Below are 24,148 nucleotides of genomic sequence, written 5' to 3'. Positions count from 1 at the left end.
CCTGGATACTACGGAGGCTGGTGCCCATGATGGAGCTGAGTTTACAACTCTCTGCAGCTTTCTTTGATCCTGTGCAGTAGCCCCTCCATACCAGACGGTGCTGCAGCCAGTTAGAATGCACTCCATGACACATCTATAGAAATTAACAGATTTGAAACTTTGCTTTGCAGGTACATTGTGTATCAGGTGCCGTTTTGCTTCAAGGATGGCAGCTCCACTCCTTGGCTTCCTTACAGCTGCCTCTTAGAACCTCTCACTGTTAGAGGAATCCCACGCACTGACATTTACTTTCAAACCCCTTCCCACCGGGGCCACAACAGTCAAATCCACCACTCACGGAACGTGTCCTTCTCCGCTGCAATTCCTTGGCACCGATTTCAGCTGGAAGCAACTCTGCGACACAGATTTGAAGAACAGTTCCTTCACCATTTTCACACTTACTTCCATCTTCATCTGGTTTGCAAACCTGAAAGAAAAAAGGGTCAGAGAAAAAGAGTAGCAACATTTAATCAGACATTGCATCAAGCCCCAATTGATGAAGGGCACTCTCATTATTAATATGTACAATCTCTGCACAAAAAATTGATTACTACGTCCTTTCTTGCTGGTCACACGATAAGACCAAAATAAGACCATGAGACAAAGGAGCAGAATTAAGCCATTCAGCCCATCGAGTCTGCTCTGCCATTCAATCATTTTCCCTCCTAACCCTATTCTCCTGCCTTCTCTTCATAACCTTCGGTCAGGAAGAGCTGGGTCTGTGGGAACTAAATATTTGAGGCTCATTGACATTTAGAAAGGAGAGTCAAAAAGGAAATTGATGGGCTGGTATGCCACTATCAGTAAGGATGAAGATCAAAGCAGCGGCAAGAACTCATCTGGTATTCTAAAGCACAACACACTGTAGTATTGGTCCAAGCTAAGAGATATCGAAGGGCAGAAAACTTTGATGGGAATTATTTCTAGGTTGGATATTTGGTATGTCACCAAAAGGCACTCACAAGTTTCTACAGATGTACTGTGGAGAGCGTTTTAACTGGCCGTACCACCGTCTGGTATGGGGTGGGGAGGGGCTACTGCGCAGGATCGAGATAAGCTACAATTGTAAACTCAGTCAGCTCCATCATGAGCACTATCCTCTGTAGTTCCAGGATATCTCCAAGGAGCAATGCCTCAAGAAGGCGGCATCCATCATTAAGTTCTCCCACCACCCAGGACGTGCCCTCTTTTCATTGTGATTATCATGAAGGAAGTACAGAAGCCTGAAGGCACACCCTCAATGTTTCAGGAACAGCTTCTACCCCTCTGCCATCCAATTTCTGAATGGACATAACAATACCTTACTACTTTTTTAATTTTTATTTTTGTACGACTTATTTAATGTAACTATCATATATATACACACATGCTTACTATAATTCACAGATTTTTTTCTATTATTGTCTATTCCATTTTACTGCTGCAGCAAAGACAACAAATTTCGTAACATATGCTGGTGATATTAAACCTGATTCTGATTCTAGTTACAGTTTTCAACTTGCCATGAATTAACAAGAAATGACAGGTACATGCAAGACTAATCATGGGAGATTTTTTAAAATCAAATTGCTGTAATATCATGAAAGATGAAGTCATGGAACATACACATGACACTAAGGTCAATATGTGAGAAATCAATTGGGAAAAGTCCACTTTGGATATTTTGTACAATGAGAAATTAAATTGATTACCTTTTTGTGAAGGATGCAGTAAAATCAAACTTTTTTCTGAATCCAGTTTAGTGTGTTCCAATTTGAAACTAGCTTCTTAAAGCTATGCAAACATTGGTCATCCAGAACAAAAAAAAAGTTGGCTATGGTTGACTGGGAGAATGCAAAGTTTGATGGTGGGCATCAATGTGAGCACTTAAAGACATAATAGGCAAGTTGAAAAAATGTATACCTAACGATATAAAAATCAAAGTGTCCAATTATTCCTCCATGGCTGATTAGAGAAAGTTAAAAAATAGTGGTGTGAACTTGGCAGAAATGCAAATAGCCCCAAGGACTTTAGAACTCAGCATTTTAGATTACATTTAGAACTCCAAGGAGTTTAAATGTATAAACACAAGATAGAATATGAAAGTAATCTGGTAAGAAACAAAAGAGACTGTAAAAGACTTTATTAAGTACCCAAAGGATAGGAACAGGAGAATTTACATGAAGGATATGGAAATGACAAGGGAATAAAATAGCTACTTTCTACCTGTCTTCATGGAAGACCACAAAATCTTCTAGGTTTATCAGAAAACAAGGAACCAGAAGAACTAAATATCAATTTAAAAATATTACTGGAAAAGTTGGCAAGCTTAATAGCCAATAGACTAGCACTTTATTGTCATTGCTCAAGACAATAAGATTTACAGTGCTACTCCAGTCTGTGCAAAACAGATATTTACAATGCATGCAGTATGGCTTAATTTAAAAAATTGATAAGACTCTATAGCAGTTCATAACACTCGAAGAGCATTGGCAAATCGGGTTGTGGAATTAATCAGCTGCACAACAGCCCTCAGGAAGAAGCTGTTTTTCAGTCTTACTGTCTTGGCTAAGATGTTTCTGCATCTCCTATCAGATGGCAAGTGATTGAACAGACTGTGTCGGGGATGGGATGGGTCTTTAATGATGCTATGAGCGTGCAGTAGGCATCAAGAGTTGTAGATTGTCTACAGGTCCAGTAGCCAAGTCCTAGTGATGTGCTGAGCCATCCGACTCATCCATTGGAGTGCTTTATGACCTGTCTTGCTGCAGCTAGAGTGCTACACTAGAGCAACACACAAGATTTCGAGCATCTGCAGATTTTCTTGTGTTTGTGATACCACACTAGAGGTGGCTTTACAGATAGTGAATGCTCTGGTTATCATCTTCCAGGATCTAGCAGACTTCTGAATTGTTCCTGTGTATGTATTGGAGGGGAATGTGGCCACACTATTTAAGAAACAAGGAGAGAAAGAACTGGAAACAGCTGACCTATTAGTCCAACATTAGCAGTAGGGAAAACGTTGTAATCTACAAGTGAAACAACGGACCAACTTGAAAGGAATAATCTGACCTAGAACACATTGATTTGAAAGGAGAGGAGCACGTTCTGGGGCATCAACGTGAAGTGGACTAATTGAATAGTGAACATTATCACAGAACTCACAGCAAACTTGATGAGACAGGATCAAGCCCGGGCTTAACAACCAAACTAACCAGTGAAGGGGTAGCCTTACCTTCTCATACACTTGCAGTGATAGAGGGTTTTGGATTCCTGGTTGTAAAGAGAGAACTTGAATTCCTGGGGCAAGATCTTGGCCACACAACGATCCAGAGGCTTGTAACAGTTGCAAGTTCGGGAACCACCTGCAAAATGAGTAATACATTTTATTGAAGTCAATAATGGAAACTATTTAGAAAATTGATTTTCGCCTTCAATTTATTCAACTCTACCACTATTGAACTCCACTTGTGAAAATCCTCATATGGTTTTAGTGCCCTATCGGAAATTTGATCTGGACTGATTAAAGAATTTCATTTGATTAAGAGATCCCAGACGGCAGCAGAAGAATACCATACACCAGATTAGCCTGGATCCAATGCAGATCCTGGATGGATCACTGGCATCTGTCATAAGCAAGCAATTGGAACTTTGGGATCCACAAATGAAATTACATTGCAATGTGCCTCCTATGTTCCATATTGTCTCCTCCAAGTATCAGCCAGTGATCAATAAATATAATCACTGGAGCCTTCAACCAAGGAGGTTTTATTTTAAAGGGGAGAACAACCCAATCTAAATTCCTTTCCCATCTAATGGTCGTGATGTGGCACAGTTTCTGTGGTGTGATGGCACTAAGGAAAACCTTGCAGATATTTGATGGACCCACGACATACATTGATCTCCCCAGCCAGAGTTAATGTCACGATGTCCAAAGTTAAATGGAAGAATGAGAAGTGAGCAAAATATTTAAAGAAGCACAAGATACCTCTGCCTTTGTAAAATGTTTACGTACCTAAATGACAAAGAACTGCAAATGTCAGACTTATTTCCTGCTGAGTTCCAACTCCAGGATAGCATAGTCCTCTCAAAGACCAGGGTTAGTGTTTGTTTTATAATTTAGTTTGAAGTGGATTTGTTTTAGTTTTATGATACTGCATGTTACTTTTAAGATACACATCATTCTGTTCCACTCCAGAGACCTGCCTTCTAGGTAACACACACAAAATGCCGGAGGAACTCAGCAGGTCAGGAAGCATCTCCGGAAGAGAGTAAACAGTTGGCGTTTCCGGCCGGGGCCCTTCATCAGGAGCGGAAAGGAAGAGGGAAGATCCCTGAATTAAAAAGGTCGGAGGGGAATGAGCCTAGCTGGAAGGTGATAGTTGAAGCCAGGTGGGTGGGAAAGACCAAGGGCAGAAGAAAGAATCTGATAGGAGAGAAGAGTGGACCATTGGAGAAAGGGAAGGAGGAGGGGACCCAGGGGGATGTAATAGGCAAGTGAGAAGAAATGAAGGCCAGAGTCGGGAAGAAAGGAAGTGGGGGGGAGAAGTTTGTTCACTGGAAGAAGCTAATATTCATACCATCAGGTTGGAGGTTACCCAGATGGTATATAAGGTGTTGCTCCTCCACTCTGTGGGTGGCCTCATCATGGCGTAAGAGTGTAAGAGGAGGCCACGGACACACGCATGTCAGGAGGGGAATGGGAATTAAAATGTGTGGCCACTGAGCAGTTATGCCTGTGGTGGATGGTGTGGAGGTGCCCGACAAAGTGGTCGCCCAGTTTACGACGGGTCTCAGCAACGCAGAGGAGGCTTCATCGGGGGCACCGGACACAAGAGACAACCCCAGCAGATTCGCAGGTGAGGTGCTGCCTCACCTGGAAGGGCTGCTTGGGGCCCCCAGTCGAAACGAGATTTGGGTTCTTCTGGGTGTTTGCTCGAGTGAATCACAATGGTCATTTCAATTGAAAATCTCAACAAAAAAAACAGCTGACAGGGTGGAGGACAAGGGACGGGTGGAGAGGGGCAGTTCCCTGTTTTAGTGAAGCCAAGTAATATGAAGTGAAGAGAAAAATAATTATCTGCATGTCTTTGTGGGAGTCTTCAAATAATGTTACTGAAAATACTGGGTAGACAAGAGAATTGACCTAAAGAAAACTGAAGAAATGTGCAGTCAGAGACTAGTCTTGCCTGCAATGTAAACACTGTGTCAAAACCGTGTGGCTACTATGAATACATCGTAGAAGGCTGCCTTTGTTCAGCATGATACAACAATTCTTGTGACCTACATTAAAGTGCATTGGACTTGATTCTACTCAACTCACTTTATCTCAGGCTAAATTAGTCAAAGAGTAATTTTACTCCTGAACACCATTTCTGACTACGTCAAAATCTCAAACATGACAAAATCTGCAGATGCTGGAAATCCAAAGCAACACACACAAAATGATGCAGGAACTCAGCAGGCCAGGCAGCATCTATGAAAATGAGCAAACAGTCGAAATCTCGGGCCGAGACCCTTCATTTGGACTGGAAAGAGAGAGGAGAAGTTAGAGTAAGAAGTTGGGCGGGGGGGGGGGGAGGAAGAAGTACAAGGTGGCAGGTGATAGGTGAAACCAAGAGAGGGGGTGGGGGTGAAGTAAAGAGCTGGAAGTTGATTGGTGAAAGAGACAAAGGGATGGAGAAGGGGGAATCTGATTGGAGAGGACAGAAAGGGAAGAGGAAGGAGCTCGGACAGGTAAGGAGATGAGCGAGGAAACAGGAATGGGGAATGGTGAAAATCATTTTGATTTGCAAATAAAATAAAGCAAAAATTGGGTAGATTCGGGAAAAAGGAGACAGTTTTATATTAATTCTAGTTTTGCACTTGTGAATTTATCTTCTCAGGAGCTACATTACTGAATGAAAGTCGAAATTTTATCGTGATGTACATTTAAAATATGAAGTTATATTAGTGCATGTTTCAGTTTTTAAAACTAAGAGCACAGAAGCTAGAATTGCACAGTGTGACATTGCTGGTATAAGACTTCCAGCTGTAATCACTGGGACATCTCAGGTTTCAGTCTTCCTATGCTGCCGTATATCGGGACATTTACCTTGTATCAAGTTGTTACAAGCTGTTCTACACTTAAATAAATCAAACAACAGAACATTTAAAATAACACTCACAACACACTGGAGGAAATCAGCAGGTTGGGCAGCATCCGTGGAAACGACCAGTCAACGTTTCAGGCCGGAGCCTTTCGTCAGGGTTCCGGCCCGAAACGTTGACTGATCATTTCCACGGATGCTGCCCGACCTGCTGAGTTCCTTCAGCGTGTTTTGGGTGTTGCTTTGACCCCAACATCTGCAGATTATTTTGTGTTTAGAACATTTAAAATATGCTTAGCTTTTCTTTTCTGTCCAATGATTTTCAATAAGAAGCCAAGATTGAGAATCAGAGGCATATTTGCCAGCAACTTCCAAATGGTTGCAGCTTCCACTTAGATACATTGAATCAATCAGAAAGGACGTCCATGATCCAAGCCATTTGGCAAGGATTGGGAATGTCTGGAAAATTGTTAGTGCTCAGTTCTGTCGAGAAAGAAAAATTGTGGATGGATACTCTCAACCAAACCAACAGACGTAATACCACGTGCATGATGCATTAAAGTGGAAGCATTTCTCTGGAAAAGTTTTATAGAAAAACTTTTTTCCTCATGGTCAACAAGAAATGAATTTTCCTTTGAATTCTGCTCAATGGCATGGTTAAAATCCATACCTCCAATTTCTGCTCCTGACTTCAAGGTATTTTGAGAAGCATCTTTGGCTTCCTGCTTCTGGCGACCACTGCAATTCCTGCATTTCTCTTTGTTCTTCTGAGATTTTTGCGTTGCTCCTTGCTGTGTAGTTGGATAAACAAATTCGCCCGAGACACTGCTGCCAATTTCGTCCACTCTGCTCGTTGTTGCTGGCCTTTCTGTGGATGCAGGCAACTGTCCCACTTCGTCATCCACAGTGGGGTGGGTGTAATTGTACGGTGATGGAAAGTGTAAAATAGCCTGGTATGTCAGCTCAACAGCATGGCAACTGTTAGAAGCACAGATTAGGAGAGGGAAAGGGAAAGGGAGAGACGCACACAGAGACAAGCTCGTTAATTTGCAGTTGAAGAGAAGTTTGTCTCATCCAAATCCCGTTTCCCTGATTAGTTCTCCCGTGGCCCAATCTCCACACAAATCCTCCTTAAATTCAACACCTACTAGGGTGGTAATAAAAATTAAAATCCAGGGCGCCAACAAACACGGAAATGTCACTCAGGTGTAGTGCTCCCCCTGCCCCACCCTCCCCACCACTGAGGACATCTTCATGAAATACTGTCTCAAGAAGGGATGTCCATCACCATTTGGGAGATACAATCTTCTCATTACGACCATTAACACTGCAGGAAATAGATTCTTCTGCTCTGCCGTCAGATTTGAAATGGTCCATGAATCCATGAACACTACATTGTTATTCCGCTGTTGTGTTCTTTTTATTTATTTCTGTGACTTCTGGTAATCTTTATGTCTTGCTCTGTACTGTTGCCACAAAACAACAAACTTCATGGCGTAGGCCAGTGATGATAGACCTGATTCTGATTCATAGAATACCAAGCCGTGGCATGTTTCATGCCAAATTCTCAACATACTGCTGAAGGTAGTGCAGTAATATATAACCCATTAATTATTTCAAGGTTTCAAAAATGGCTCCTCATTCATGATGAAGGTCATACTGTGAATTAATATTTTTTTCAATCTTTTTGCTAACAAAAATGAATCTGGAATTCATTGCCACAGGCAGACGCAGAGGCCAAGTCTTTATGTATATTTAAGGCAGAGGTTGATAGATTCTTGATTGGATGGGGCATGAAATGATAGGGGGAGAAGGTGGGAGATTGGGGCTGAGAGGAAAATAGATCAACCATGATGAAATGGCGGAGCAGACTCGATGGGCCAAATGGCCTAATTCTGCTCCTACATCTTATGGCCTTATGGTCTAAAGTAAGAAATCTTCTATTAGTACCTTAGGAAAGTTGCATTCTGCTCAACATTGTCATGAATTCATGGCAAAATTACAGCAATAAGAAAACAAAACTTGGAATTACTCATTTGATTCAGATCAAGATTGGAAAAAGATGAGTCTTATTCAAAGTGGTCACCCAATTTAGGACAGGTCTCATCAATGTAGAGGAGGGCACACCACGTAATATTTGCTGCCTGCCCTACCCAGGCTCTGGGCCTAGATCCTGCACTCCATTTAAAGCCACCTCCTCCTTTTCCTGCGCTCTTTAAACTTACTGGGTTAAGTTTAACCAGTACTCTACATTATCTTAAGGAATGAAGCTGGGCTGGTGTTGAAAAATATCCTGGCAACAACGACCACAATTCTGTAAGTTTCAATGCAGTTGTGGTAAGGAGCAAGATAGTCGCTCAGCGTCAGGTAGGTCGATGGACAGGGTGGGGTGTGTGGGAACGCTGATTTCAATATTGTAAGAGACATAAAACGAGATTGGGAGCCGATTTTGGGTAAAGTGACAGCTAACAATTGGGAGTGTTATAAAGGGGACTGGAGGGTAGCTAATGATGCTCCCGTAAGGGGAGCAGGGATAAGCTTATTAGCCACAAGTCTTATGCCATTGGTAAGGAATATACTGGAGAAATTACTAAGGGATTAGCAGCGGCTGATTTGGGTGGTGGGGTGGAGATACGTTTCTACCAAAAGGGGTGTAAGGCACTCCTTTCCTCTACTAGCCTGGAGGTCACCACTGGGCAAGGTGAAGAAGCGGCTTCGCCCCTGGTCATACGAGCAGCTGGAACACATCACAAGTCCTGGTTATGTGTCCACTGATGCCAGGCAGACAATCTCTGAAGAGTATTGATAACGGCTAGGGTCACCCATCTTGTAAAGAGACTGCCCAGACGAATGCAGTGGCAAGCCACTTCTGTAGAAGAAGTTGCCAAGAATAATCATGGTCATGGTAAAACCATGATCACCTATGTCATACGACAAGGCACACAACGAATGATTGAACAAACGATCAGGGATAGTCAGTATGGCTTCGTACTATTGAAATCCTGTCTCACTAATCTGACTGAGACATTGAGAAGGTAACCAAGATGAAGGTCGAACAGTAGACATTTGCTCTATGGACTTTAGTAAGGCATCTGACAAGATGCCAAATGGTAGATTAATCTATAAAGTTAAGACAGATGGTATCCAAGGGCAGCTGGATAATTTGATTCAAAATATGCTTCAATAGGGGCATTGGGTAATTGTGGAACCATGGCTTTCTGAGGGAGGACTTTGACAGGTTTGGTGCTACAGCCATCTTTATGCGAGTGTAACAGTATGATTAGTAAATCAGTATGGAAGTCGATGGTGCTGTGGATAGCAAGGAAGATCTTCTCGAGGAACAACATGATATATAGTAGATCAGGTGGAAAGTAGAGCAGAGAATTGGCAAATGGAATTCAATCCCAATAAGTTCGAGGTGATGATTTTTGGGAAGTCATTTTCGGGCAGAACATAAATGGAAGGCTGGTGAACAGAAAGATCTCGTGGTTCAAGTGTATAATTCCCTGAGAGTGGTGACACACGTAGGTAGGATGGTGAGGAAGGCATATGTTTGCCTTCACAGCTCAGGACATAGAATACAAACATCTGGATAAGTTACAACTTTACAAAATACTGGCGAGGGTGAGGTTTTGGTCACTACACTAGGAATGACATGTTTGTACTGAAGGGAGTGCAGAGGAGATTCATCAGGATATTGTCTGGACTGGAGGACGTTAGTTACAGGGAAAGATTGGATAGACTGAGTTTCTTTTCTGTGGGGCAAAGGAGGCTGAGGAGTAACTGGCAGAGGTATACAACATTTTAAGAACCCCGGATAGGTAGTCAGAATCTTTGTCCAATAGCAGGACTATTAAAAACAAGAGGATGAAGGTTTAAGGTGAAGAAAAAGTCTCAAAGGGGATTTGAGGGAAAAGTGGTTGCTGTCTTGAACTCCCTGCTGGAGGGGGTGGTGGAGTCATCTTTACAAGCATTTAAATAGGCAAGGCATAGAGAATAAGGACCAAGTCAAGCAAATAGGATTAGTGTAGGTGCACAACCTGAAAATCCTTAACACTTCTTCAAATTAAATATTTTCCTCTCTTTCAAATTTGCCCTAGTGTCATTGTTTATTTTGTCATTTATTTTTGCTCACATGTAAGTTACACATAATTTATGTTAATTGAAGTCTGCTAACTTACGTTTGTCCTCATTCATAATGTACTTCTGCTGCAAAAGAAAAGCTAATCTACATGGCAGTCATACCCTGTGTGTGTATGCCTCTGACAAAAATAAATTTGAACTATTTCTCTGTTGTGCCACGATGACTCTATAATGATTTCTTATTCTAAAACCCGTGGGAAATGCAGAGGTGGGGTGGAATGCAAAAAATAAATCTTCCAATATTCCCACTCCTGATTACCATTCAGACATCTCTCTTGCAATGTGCAATATCTTTGCAAATGAACAGCTTGACCGCGGTTCCCTCTGCAACTGGGTCGTGACTAGTAACTCACCATCTAGGTTAATGAGCAGGAGATAAGTTTGTGCGTTCAGATATTTATGTTTTCATCTGTCGGTCAACAACATCAGCAGTATCATGCTTGAATATCTCAAAGCATTATGCCACTCTGGGACACAGAATGAGACCACTACCAGCAAGCTGTCAGAGATTAAATGGTAAACAGGAGAAAATCTGTGGGTGCTGGAAATCCAAGCAGCACACACAAAATGCTGGAGGAACTCAGCAGCCCAGACCTGTTGAGCTCCTCCAGCATTTTGTGAGAGATTAACTGATTGTTTTTTTATATCTGATAAGTGTTTCTGCTTCTGTTACCCTTTCAGGTTGTGAATTATCTTTTTGGTGAACTTACTGTCCATAATCCTCTCTAATCTTCCCACAGAACAAAAGAACCTGCAAGCCACATCCACTGATTACTATCCTCTTGCATTAGCGAAGTACATCCTTCCATTAGATTTCTTTAAATTAAAACTTTAAAGTTATGTCAAAGTATAACAAAGAAAGAAAGGGGAAAGTGTAGGCTTTATGATAAATGGATTCTTGTATTAGTGAGAATCTGGTCTAGCAACGGGGAGACTGAAGGATCAATGTGGGTTGAAGGAAAGGTGGGCGAGAATAATGATGCAAAGAACCGGCAGTTAGGATGGGAGGGAGATGGCAGTTTAACCCTTGCCATGCACAGGAAAGGAGATGAGGCATAGGCATTTCATCCATTGTATGTATAAATTAACCATGATGGAATGGCGGAGCAGATTCGATGGGCCGAATGGCCCAATTCTGCTCCTATGTCTTGTGGTCTTACGGTCTATCTATTCTCCCTTCGGTCTGCCCTGCTCCAGTAACTTTGATGGATGGGATTTCTGCTCAACTGATTGGCTGTGCCCCTAATACATGCTCCATATTGGCAAAGTTCAGTGCTGAAAATGTTTGTGTAAAGCCTCGAAGATTTTCCAATCAGGAGCAGAGACTTTGCAATATATGGGTACCCATGAATACATCCGAGAGATAGCACCAGCAGATAGATAAGAAGGAAGTGAGAAAAGTCATTGGCAGACTCACAAGCTCATAACAGTCTTCTTCATACAAAGGTCGACTGGTTGCAGGGAGAAACAAGGGATCTGGAGCATGTTGAAATATGTCACTCCGACCAGCGAGGAGATGGTGTTATTGACATCTAGGAGACATTTCTTGAACCTGGAAAGATGGAACGTAAAGCTAAAAAGAATTCTTTGAAGGTCATTTTATAAGAAATCAGAGGTTGATAGGTCTTAATTAATAAGGGATAAAGGTTACCAAGTAAAGGCAGATGAATAGGGTTAAGAGGGAAAATAAATCAGCCACACAGTAGTCTTGATAGCCCAAGTGACCTACTACTGACCCCATGTCTTGTGGTCTCATGGTCAAGCTAGCTAGAACCTGCACTTCTTTTATCTTCTCTCTGCTTCTTCCCCTTATTTTTATTTGGCCACACCAGCTCTAATGTTTATACTCCTGGGTAACTTTTTTTGTTAAGCAGGCCATCCTGCCCTTCTGCCATTCAAGAAGACCATGACTGACCTTTTACCTCGGACAGACTAACTTCCATCCCTCAACTCTCTTCCATCCAAAAGTTATTCATTTCTGTATTGAATATGCTGAGCAACAAAGCCCCTATTGTCCTCAGATTTACTTAGATCCGTCACCTCTGGGTGAAGCCATTCAGTCGTTTACTTTGTAACTGAGCACCCTGGTTCTGAAAACCCCAGCCAAAATAAACATCATCCTTATTTTGTAATTACACAGGAGTATGCTGTTTGATGCATTAGGTCTAATTGCTTGGTTGTTATAATGCTTTAAATACTACCCACAGCTCACCTGTTACAGATATTACTCTATGATGGATTTAATGGCATAAGCATGCCACCAAGAAAATAAAACTCAGGGTTGTATATGGTGATATATATGTACTTTAATAATGAATTTACTTTGAACTTTAATCACCTATTCTCTCCCAATTCCTGCTCTAAAGCCATGTTAGTCCTCTGCATAAATAGCTTGCTTCTCCCCTATATTACTCCTAGTGTCCTCGCGCACACGGGCTCAATGAGACACCGATCCATACAGCATTGTACATCCACCCAGTAAACCCATTGAAGGTACATCAATCCTTTCCCACCCATTTTCTCCTTTTTTTCCCGCTTCCTGTGACCAAATTAATTTCTTTTGATTTAGCTCATCTTCTCCAGTGGTGGTCTAACCCTCTATACACTGGCTTCAGGCTTACCTATAATCACAATCACAGTGGGATATGGTGTACAACCTGTAGTTTAGCATTCCATAGTTGTACCCAAAGGCAGATATTGTACGTTCGCAATGGTCATGTTCTCTGCAGCAGGAATCTGTCCATTTGAATATCCCTGAAGAGAGGGGAAAAGATTACAAATGGTTTTGGAAATGTACAATCATAAGTGACAGTAGCATGTTAAGAGTTCTATCAATGCTGTAAAGAAAATGGTTTCTACATTGCCAGTTTATAGAATATGGCAACACAAGGTGTCATTGCTTTAGAGTGATGCTAGTTTCTCCAGGCTGAAGTGGAGGAAGATTTAGGGAGTGGGTGGGGAATCAGTCAGGTTGTATTCCCTTTTCCTGATCATTCTAAAGCAAGAGTTCCCAACCTGAGATTCATAGACCCCCTTGCTTAATGTTATTGGTCAATGGCATTAAAAAAAAATGTTGGGAAGCCCTGTTCTAAGGTCAGGTACAGAGGTCAAGAGCAAGGCAGTGTAAATTATTTTTTAAAGAGTGTAACATGGAGAATAGATATTTGGATGAAGATCATTTCATGGCCTGTCTTTATTATCCACCTTCAATCAAGAGCCAAACCACAGTGGTGGGGCTGGTGTCATACATCAATGAAGCATTGATTGGGACTGTTAAGTTTAAATTTTCGTAACTACAGGAACTTAAATTGGGTGGGCCTGGTGGAGATGCACCTCTACCAAAGGAGGTGTAAGACACTCCTTCCTTCTGCTAACCTGCAGGTCGCCCTTGGGCAAGGTGTAGCACCTGCTTAGCCCCCCAGATCAGGGTCACATGAAGCCATGGGAGCAGGTGGTGGATGGTCGTATGAGCAGCTGGTGCATATCACAAGTCCTGGTTATGTGACCACTGATGCCAGGCAGATAATCTCTGAAGGGTATCGATAATGGCTGGGGTCACCCGTCTTGTAAAGACACTGCCCAGAAGAAGACAATGGCACACCACTTCTGTGGAAAAAATTGCCAAGAACAATCATGATCATGGAAAGACCATGATCACTTACAGCACATAATGAATGAACGAGAACTTGAATTCCCTAACTCCTGTAATGGGATTCAAACACATCTTCCAATCAATGGTCCTTTGTCATCAGCCTTGTAAGTTAGCTGTGTCCAATAGCCCATGATTCTTTTTAAGTGAACAATTTGAACACAGACCTGGAAAGGGATAAATTAAACATCAGACAACAAGAGATTTTCATGGAAGGCACTGGCTTCACCAATTCCTTCCTCATCATATGGAGAGCTTTTACTTGCAGAGTGAGAGCGGTCTCTCCCCTTCAAAACTTAATGAAGCAGGTGAGTTATAACACTGTTCCAAATGTTTCCAGTGCTTTAGAATACCCACAAGATGCTCTTCAGATCACACCACTCCTTCAGTCTCACCTATTATGAGTGAGATATTATGAGCGAGATGGAAATTAAACAGCTTTGGAAGAGAAGTCACAAGTTTACATCCAAACCTTTTCCAAGACATAAACAGGAAACCCACACTTTGACAAGAAAAATATTAGCAATCCAATCTCATTTCCAGCAATTGTGCATAATAAAAATTACAAGAAATATGCATCATTGAAATGCAAAAATACAGACAAAGAATTGTGGAAATAAGTAGCTGCTAGTCAATTAGATTGCAGACCGCCCTACTGAGCATTTCCTATACTTTCTGGTTTTATGAAGTATTTTGTTAATAGCCTGCATTGTAAGCATTAACAGGGGTTTGAAATGTACAGATTATAGTTGATCCTGATCCCATTACCTTTTAGGATCTAGACTTTTCCAGTGTGACATCTGGATGCTGAAATGTAACAAGCAGTGGAAAGGTCTACTGATTTCTCTATTTTAATCCCTGAGTGGGATGCTTGAGGAGATTATTAAACAAGGATCAAACTTGCTACATTCCTGGTCACCATGGGCAATACCTAGATCCAGGCTCTCTCTTTGTGTGGATGTCCAAAAACTGGACGCAGTGAATCAGCACACTGATTTTGTCACAGCGTGCACCGTAAATAACTGAACCCAGGGGCAGAGGAATGACAGAGTCCCATGTAGATATGGAAACAAGAGTCCATACGCGGGAATCTCAACAGAACATCAGTGGCTCACCTGAGTGAGGCCGCGAGACAAATCATTCTCAAAACAAGGACCCCATGGTAAGTGCTAATCGGGAGTCCACTTTAAATAATCACAGTACGCAGAAAACCCATGTCAGTCAAAATAAACTTGTCAAGATTAAACAGAAAGCACAAGAGTTTAATGACTCTCATTAAGCCAACAATTAACAGATACATGTGCTCTGGAAACCTAGGAGCCCAGTGCTCTGTGGTTTGTCACACAGGCCTGCAGGACTTGTGACAGACTTAGGTTGTCTGGATTTGTAGTTCCAGTGAGCCTCCCTCTACATTCCTCAAGGATCCGGTTTGGGTTCAATAACATGAACATTACTGTCTCTATTTTCTCTCTGCAGGTAGCTTTCAATCGTTTCGGTTTCTCCACTACTCTGTGTGGATTGTCAGTAATGTTATAAGCAGCTGGCAGCCGACCAATAAGGAGCTACCTCACCAAACCATGAACGGTGACTAACTGTGGGGTGGAGTGGTCGTGAGTAAAGAAAGGCGGGTCTTTGGGGTCAATTGTTGGTGGGGGGGATGGGTGTGGGGTTCATCAGCCTGTTTCTTTCTCCACAGGTGCTGCCCAAGTTTGTTTGTTTATTTATTGAGATACAGCATGGAATAGGCCCTTCCATCCCTTTGAGCTGCGCCACCCAGCAACCGCCAATTGAACCCTAGCCTAATCACTGGACAATCCACAATGACCAATTAACCTACCCACCAGTATGTCTTTGGACTGTGGGAGGAAACTGAAGCACCGGGAGGAAATCTACATGGTCGGGGGGAGGGGGGCCCAGAGGAAACCTACATGGTCACTCCTCCCAGCATTCCCACTGTATCCTGATGTCTCAATTTATACTTTTTACATCTCCTCCAGACGGATTAAGAAACCTGCAACCTGATGCAGACTCTCTGCACAAAACATCCACCATCCCTCGACCTCCACAAATGTTTCCTGCCTTACTGAGTTCCTCCTGTCATTTGATTTTTGCTTCCGTACCAATTGAAGCATTCTGGTCTCCATCCATTTTGTCTCCAGCCACCTCCGTTCTAAAGTATAAACAAGCCCTGTTCCGATATGTTGCCAGATCTGAAATATCAACCGATCCCCTCCCTGCTGCTGCCTACCTGCTGAGTGTTCATAGTATTTTCTATCTTTTATTCAGATTTCTTGCATCTGAAGTTTCTTGCTTCCTTACTGCGTGCAATGAAGAGGAACAAATCTTTTGCAATAATTATAATTAGGCGACAGGTATGGAAAGGCACATTCCCACACGCAAGCATCAGCTGCGAGTAAAATTCCTGTCACTTGCACCGTTCCTGCCCGGTGTCTGAATTGCTCCCGCGCACATAGCCTTCGTTGCCGCAGAGCTGGAATTGGACGCAGCTAGAAAAGGTTTACGAAACATGAAAGATTTTCTCTGTTGTACTGTATTTCACCATACCCTTCAATTAATAAATAAAATCAAAAGTGCGTGCTTTTTCAATTTTCATTCTAATTATTTGTAGTATGCATATTATATATATATAACATTTAAAATGCCACACAGTTTTCAGGCCAGATAAAAATTTCCCGCTCATAGCAATAGTTGGTCCGCGCAGCTGTGGAAAAAAAGTGGGAACATTCGTCACTTGCCTCTTCTAATGGTTTGCCAAGTGCAAACACGTCAATTCAAAAAGTAAAATTATCACAGAGAAAGAATGATGATGCCACACAAGTTACATAACATCACATCACCACTTTTAAAATGCCCTGTGGGCAGATTATGTCACTCTCTGCTGCCTTGTGCGCAAGTCGCGGCATCTTATTACTGGCAAGCTTTTGCCTGAAGCGAGTAACGTAAGGACTAGAATCACTGTTCAGAAGGTGCCACAGATTCTTCAACGGAGAAGTCCTCCCTCTCCGTGCTGTCCTGAGTATTGCCCACAGAGTTATGGTTTCAGAGATGATAAGCATTCTCACATTGACTGTTAGATACGTGGTTATGACCAAAGGGGAAATTGGCTGGAGTCACTTAGCACTTTACAACAAGGGTGTTCATTAGGTGTGTTACAAAAATTAGCGAGAACAGTGAAAAGAGAACTGCCAATATTTACAAAAAGCTATCTACCGGCAAACACAATAATAGCTCCATACTTTTTCTGGTGTGAACTCCTGGCAGCCCCGATCTATCTAACACACACACACACACACACACACACACACACACACACACACACACACACACACACACACACAGTGATGAACCCCGTTTATCAGGCATCAAGACACACCATCTTTAATGACCCACAAAGTTAACTTAAGATGACACGTGAATTGGAATATGATGCACCCCATAATGTATTATTATAATCATATTACAAAATAAACAGAAATATATACATTAAATACAGTATACAAAGAACATTCACACGTTTACACATCCCCATTACTAAAGAAATGAAATAATCCGCCATGTATGGTGGGAAAGGCACCACAAAGCCAACCCTTTGCGACCCATTATGAGAATATACAGGGGAAGACATTGAAATGCACGTACTCAGCACAACGACAGCAGAATGTCAAGGCAATGTGTGTGTGTGTGTGTGTGTGCGCGCGCGCGTGTGTGTATGTGTGCGTGTGTGTGTGTGTGTGTGTGTGTGTGTGTGTGTGTGTGTGTGTGTGTGAAGTGCGTTTACTGAACACTCTCCGCCACGTTGTCCGTTGAGTAGAAGTTTGTGGGTAAGCCAGGGCGATGAGTATACACATGTTGCTTCCTATCTGGGTCACTCACAGCAGTGGTCAGTCCTTGTCCTTACTGAAAATCCACACACTCATTTTCCAGTGTGGGACTCAGTGGTTATTGATCCAGAGTGTAGGAGAGTTGATGTGTATGGGCTGAGGTCTTGTGTGTTGTCACTTTCTACTGCTATTTAAATTCTACCGATAGAGTCCAGGTCCCCTGATGAGGTGAATGCTATGGGACCTTTTCCTGAGAAGTCCAGAATAAAGGGAGTTAGTCTCAAGGTACAGGATCTGCTATTTAACACGGGGAAGGAGGCACGCAGCCAGAGAATGTTACAGCAGTGAATATTTCAAGGCCAAAATTGAATTGCCGTGGAAATTAAAAGAGAATAGGTCAGAAGGAAAGTAGTCAAGGTGAAAGGATAGATCAAACACAACTTCATTCCACGACAGGACAGCTATGGGGACCACCCTTCCTGCTGCTTATGCTCAAACCAAATGGTTAAAAAGCTCAACAGTGATGTATAAACCAAGGGGGACCCTGGATTTCAAAATCAGGTCCAGAGTATAACAGACCTCATTAATTCATCCATTATGTGCCGTGTGGTATGACGTGGGCGATCATGGTCTTTCCATGACCATGATTGTGCTTGGTAATTGTTTATACAGAAGTGGTTTGCTATTGCCTTCTGCTGGGCAGTGTCTTTACAAGAAGGGTGACCCCGGCCATTATTAATACTCTTCAGAGATTGCCTGGCGTCAGTGGTCACATAACTAGGACTTGTGATATGCACCAATGCTCGTACGACCATCCACCACCTGCCCCCATGGTTTCACGTGACCCTGATTGGGGGGGGGGGCTAAGCAGGTGATACACCTTGCCTAAGGGTGACCTGCAGGCCAGTGGAAGGAAGATGCGCCTTTTACCTCTTTGGTAGTAACATATCTCCACCCCGCCACCCATTTATTTAGCACACGTTACGTCGAAGCAGACAGTAAAATGCGACATTTGCGTTAACGATCAACACACCCACGGATGTACAGGGAGCAGCTCGCAGATGTCGCCACACATGCTGGCATCAACATAGCTTGTCAACGATAATAGCAACAAAACAAAACGCCAGCAACAAAACAAGCCCCTTTGCCACCCTATCCATACCCATCCACTTACACACACACACAAACAGGTTTACAATCAGGCTTGCGGAGGGAAGGCTACCTTAAACCTCCTTTGGCGGAGACGTATCTCCCGCGCCACCCAATAACCTGCATGGTTGTCCTAAATCTAAAGAAATCGTGAGCGAGCTGCTATTAGAATACTACATGCAGCTCTTCTTGCCTTAGTTTATGAAATATATCGGTAATAGAAGCTGTTTGTAAAAAGTATTAATTAAGATGATGCATGAAAAAAGGGGGTATCTGATCACTGGAGCTAAATAAAACTTCGTTAAGATGGTAGAAGTTAAAACATAAAAAATATGCTAGACATGAAGAGAAGTTTGAGAAAGCAAATTGAGAACAAATATTTTCATTTTCAACATCAGAACAACTTTAAAAATACAGATTGATACCAACTTGTTAGTGAAGTAGAAATATCTCAATGAGCTTGTGTAACTAAGCAATATTCCACAAGTCACCAATGGTCAACACAGACGGGCAAAAACTTGAATGAAGAATACAAGTTTAAAAAGGAAGAGAGGCAAGTCGGTTGATCCATGGCTTTCCAGAGCTGAAGGAACAATCGCCAAAGGTGGACCAATTAAACTGGGAGCAAGGGTATGGACAAGAGTAGAACTGGGAGGGTGTGGGTTTGGGGGATTTACAGAGATAAGGGAGGGGTGGGGTGGCAAAAGCAAGTTTGGGAAATAGAGGCATTTTAAAACAGAGGCATTGTCGGAGCAGACAGCAACAGGTAAATAGAACCTGCCACCACTTCAGTGTATATACAGTCGAGCTTTTAGTGAGATCAGGTTTGCAGAGGATGGAAGAGAGGACTGGTACGAAAAGGAAGGTATGGTCAGGAAGGAGCTGTGCAGTACAGTAATTGCTAATAATATTGGTTAAAGGAAACCAATTTTCTTTGAAACCGCTATGTGCTGGTTCTTGTTGAACTGTTGCTCCTTCATGTGCAATCAATCTTCAGGGCCATGCCACTCAGGGAGTTGTGTAAATATTATTAAGTGACTGTATGTGCTATCGTGACTATGTGTTCTGTGTGCTGTGTGTGACTGTGTACTGTGTTTTGCATCTTAGCCCCAGAAGAACACTGCTTTAGCTGTACATATGAGTATGGTTGAATGACAATTAAATTTGAACATTACAACAATGAAGTGGGATGATTTACTATAAGTATCAAAAATCTCTTCTCCACAGATACAGCCAAAATATAACCTTAACTCGCTGTTTTTCAGGTTTCTGGCATCTGCAGCTGATCTTACCTTTGTTTTTGTTAATCTTCCTCTACAGCAGGGGTTCCCAACCTGGGGACATGGACCCCTGGCTTAATGGTATTAGTCCATGGCATAAAAAAAGTAGGGAGCCTCTACTCTACAGTGAAACTCCAAGAATCCATTATCTGATGATTTGGTCATCGCAACCATTTAGTGCCTCACCCACCAGGCTCCCTTCCAGCTCACAGACTTCCAGCACACTTGCCAGGTTCTCTGGAAATCATACAATAATACCAGTAAAATCTTAAATGTTATTGAGTTTCCAAATTTTCCAGTCCAGTATCAAAGTCCTCAAAATGCCCAATTACCAGAGTTTCACCGTACTTAGATCTCCTCCAATCTGATCAGTTTCAATAGGCAAAACTCCACCGCCCCCTCTCAGCCAGCACCCCGATACTTGCGTCATTCAGTCTCTCTCTTGACAGACAATCCTTTTGTTTACATCACCTCTCACACTTGTATGCAACTTCAAACATGTTATAAGTCTGATTCTTTCAGTTCTGTTGAAAGATATCAACGGATAACCTTAGGATTTTCTTCTCGCTCCACCGGCTGAGTATTTCCAAGGTTTTGTTATTCCCGATTTTCAACCTCTGCAGCTGTTTGCTAATTAAACGATTGGCACTGTGTCCCTGTCTGAGGTGCAATAATGAAATGGCAATAAAAATGTCCGATTTCAAGTATCCTATTAGTTTTGGGATAAGAATCAGTCCAAAAGGGATTGAGCACCTAAAATTCTTAAAAATGCATTTTGATAAACCTTTTCGCTAAAATAACACGCAGCGCACTCAACAGGAGGGATGAGGATGGTACTGGATTTAGTTTGAGGCACCAAAGTCAAGTATCATGAAAAACATTCAAGGAAATATTCTCCTGGATAACTTACCATCCTCCACCCGGCTGATAAGCAACACTTGGCAGAACAATTAAATAATGTGCATTGGCTACTTCGATGCACATCACCAAGAGTGGTTTGATAAGGCCATCGCTGACCAAGTGATGAAGAATTCACCTGCCAGCCTCAGTAGTAGCAGGCAATGAGTGAAGGAAATGGAGGGATACATCTACCCAACCAGGTTCTCATCTATCTGCCCATGAAGGAATTGTTAGGAGTGACCATCATACTGTCCTCATGGAGAAAAACCAAGAAAATCCTTCGCCACGTGGTAGAGGAGGATTGTGCTGAATGGAACAGATGGATAGCTCAGAATTGCCCCTCTGGGGCAGTGGAGCTCCAGTTTGTACCATCAAGCATGGCATGAGGATTCCAATAGCAACTGCCAAACCCACAGCTTGAGTACTCGGGAAAACCACCGTCGGCAGATGCCCCTCCATGTAAACAGACCCCGACCTGGCAATCTTTCCTCATCTTTCCTCATTGCCGGGTCAGATTCCTGGATTTTCCTGCTCAACGACAAGACAGTGCCTTGCCCAGAAGGAAAGCGGCACGACAGTGCCTTTCCCCAGAAGAATAACAGGGGTCCCAGGCTGCGGCTGACACACAAAGAAAATAGCATCAAATGTTGACTTTATCAGTGACACCAAATGCCTGAGCATTGAATTCAAAAGGGAGGCAAAGCACAGAACAGTGCCGTATAACACAGGACCTTCGGCCTACGATATTGTTCCATAACCTACATCCAAAATCAGTCTAACTCTTCCCTCCCGCGTTGCCCAACGTTTTCTTTCATCGGCGCTCCTATCTAAGAGTCTCTTAAATGTCATTAATGCCTCCATCATAATCTCTGGCAGGGCATTCCACACACCCACCCAACTCTCTGTGTATAAGAATCTACCTCTGACATCCCCCCCCCCCCCCCCATACTTCTCTCCAATCGCCTTGAAGTTATGTCCTTTGGTAGCAACCATTTCTGTCCTTGGAGAAAATGCGCTGGCTGTCTACTCCATCAACGCGTCTTATACACCTCCGTCAAATCTTATCCCATCCCTTGTCGCTCCAGAGAGAAAAGCCCAAGCTTGCTCAATCTTTCCTCATAAAATATGTTTTCCAATCCAGACAAATCTGCTCTGCGTTTTCCCTGAAGTTTCCACACCTTCCCATAATGAAGCGATCAGAACCGAACGTTGTGGTCGAGTTTTATAGAGCAGTACACCTCTCCGGCTTACGAATGGCCAACTCGCACTATTCGCTCCGACTTTATTCCAGATCCTGACCCTTGGAACGTTTGTATCCAGGTTGCGAGCGCTCTGGAAATTCAGATCTTGGCGCGAACTCCCTGTCCGGGGGAATCTGCGCTCCTGTCACTTTCCCAACTAAGGGTTGTCCTTTAGGGGGATAGCACATCCCACCAGCGTGCGTTGTATGCGCGCAGCTTTCCTGCGCGCCCCGCCACGACGGAAGATTTTAATTGAACTTTACAACAAAGAAGGGAAAGTTCTTACCGAGTTCATCGTAGCTTTCTGCGGAGTTTCCGGCCCCACACCAGAACGTCCCAGGAACGATCAAGCTTCGGCGGCTCCTACTGGCTCCTCTTCCTCTTTGCTGGTGGAACCAGGTTGCCGGCGGGTCGCTGCTCTTGTCCCGCCGGGGAGAGCCCAGCACCGCGGGACTCGGGCTGCACCGGGCCGCCGCGACTTGCTGCAGCAACTTCAGTTGGCGTTGAAGCCACGGCTCCGACTGTCCCAGGAGACCACCCGCCGTCCCCGCCCCCGCCCCGTCGCGGGTCGTGAAGCAGAAGGTCAGGTAGTTGCGGATGATGCTCGTCTCCCTCCAAACCGCGCACTGCTCCAGGTCACCCTGTCCGCTCCAGAGAGTTTGGAAGAAGACCAGCCCTCCCCCCATCCGGGCCAGGAAGCTCCAGGAGCTCACTGAACCGTTCCCTGACAACAAATGGCACAAGGTCCCGTTCTCCCGGCCCAAAGCAGCTAACCCTCCCTTCAGCCACGGCGCCTGCCCTAGAGCCGGGGAAAAGTACAGCAGGCAGAGCAAACATCCACCCGCAAGCATCTTGACCCTCGCACTCATGAACAGTATGAATTAAAGTGCTGAAATGTTTACAGTGGGCAGTGAAGTTGATGCTGGATGGATGCTACCAGACGTGCATTTTATAGGACCGGGAAGCTGCCGTCTTATCTCAGCAAGTTTTGCATTTACCCCTCCCACTTCACTTCTCCTCCTTGACGCTCTTCACCGCACTGATCATTATCTGTGCGCTCCACACCGCAGCAATCCCGGTCTTGACACTCTAAATCACACTGATCCCGGGCTGTGCGCTCTGCACCGCACCACTCCACCTTATCCTCGCTTCTAGCTCTTTCCTTTAAGTCCTGAGAAGGGTCTCGTACGAAAGGACGACTGTTCCCTTCCATAGATGCTGCCTGACCTGCTGAGTTCCTCCAGCATTGTGTGTTTGTGTTGCTCAAGATCTGCAGAATCTCTTACGTGTTTTTTTTTAAATCTAAAATCCAACTTCCTTGTTCAACAGGTGATATTGAAGTAAAACTTTCAACATTGTTTGGAACTAATCCATGGGAAATAAAAAAGTTCAAAGTAAATTTGTCATCGAACTACATACATGTCACCATACTCAACCCTGAGATTCGTTACCTTAGGTGCAATTACAGCAAATGCAAGAAACACAATTTAGTCCATGAAAGACCGCAGCCAACGGGATGGGCAAACTACCTATGTGTAAAAGACAACAAACTATGCAAAAACAAAGCAATAAACACGGAGAACACGAGATGAAGAGTCATTAAAAGTGAGTCCATAGGCTGTGGGAACAGTTCGGTGATGGGTGAGTGAAGTTGAGTGAAGGATTTAAAACAACTAGTTGCTTTTTGATCTCCAGATGTCTGGGGGATAGTTTCATGTTGTGGGTTAATTTGCGCCAGAACAAAGCTTCATATTAAGGAATGCCATCTGTACAGGTGTTCCACTGAAATCACAGCGGCTGCTGGGGTGGAACTTAACCTCCTGAAGAAATTCAGCAT

At 43.3% G+C, this 24,148-nt stretch overlaps 1 protein-coding gene across 2 annotated transcripts in view; it reads right to left on the bottom strand.

Moving 5' to 3' along the window:
- The window catches only part of pla2g3 (phospholipase A2 group III), a 58,636-nt gene extending 34,990 nt beyond the window's left edge, over positions 1–23,646 (bottom strand). For both annotated transcript variants that reach the window (XM_063034501.1, XM_063034500.1), the window contains exons 1-6: positions 22,598–23,646; positions 12,872–13,004; positions 11,668–11,802; positions 6,778–7,085; positions 3,254–3,383; positions 338–466 (exon numbers count right to left, since the gene is read on the bottom strand). In XM_063034501.1, the coding sequence (XP_062890571.1) occupies positions 338–466; positions 3,254–3,383; positions 6,778–7,085; positions 11,668–11,802; positions 12,872–13,004; positions 22,598–23,180 (1,418 nt within the window). In that variant the 5' untranslated portion in view covers positions 23,181–23,646. The remainder of the gene's footprint in view (positions 1–337; positions 467–3,253; positions 3,384–6,777; positions 7,086–11,667; positions 11,803–12,871; positions 13,005–22,597) is intronic.
- Between the last annotated feature and the right edge of the window lie 502 nt (positions 23,647–24,148).

The sequence above is a fragment of the Mobula hypostoma genome, chromosome 27 (genome assembly GCF_963921235.1).
Source record: "Mobula hypostoma chromosome 27, sMobHyp1.1, whole genome shotgun sequence".
In the NCBI taxonomy this organism is placed as follows: Eukaryota; Metazoa; Chordata; class Chondrichthyes; order Myliobatiformes; family Myliobatidae; genus Mobula; species Mobula hypostoma.
Note: the sequence above shows the minus strand (reverse complement) of the source record. Positions and strands in the feature narration are given on the sequence as shown.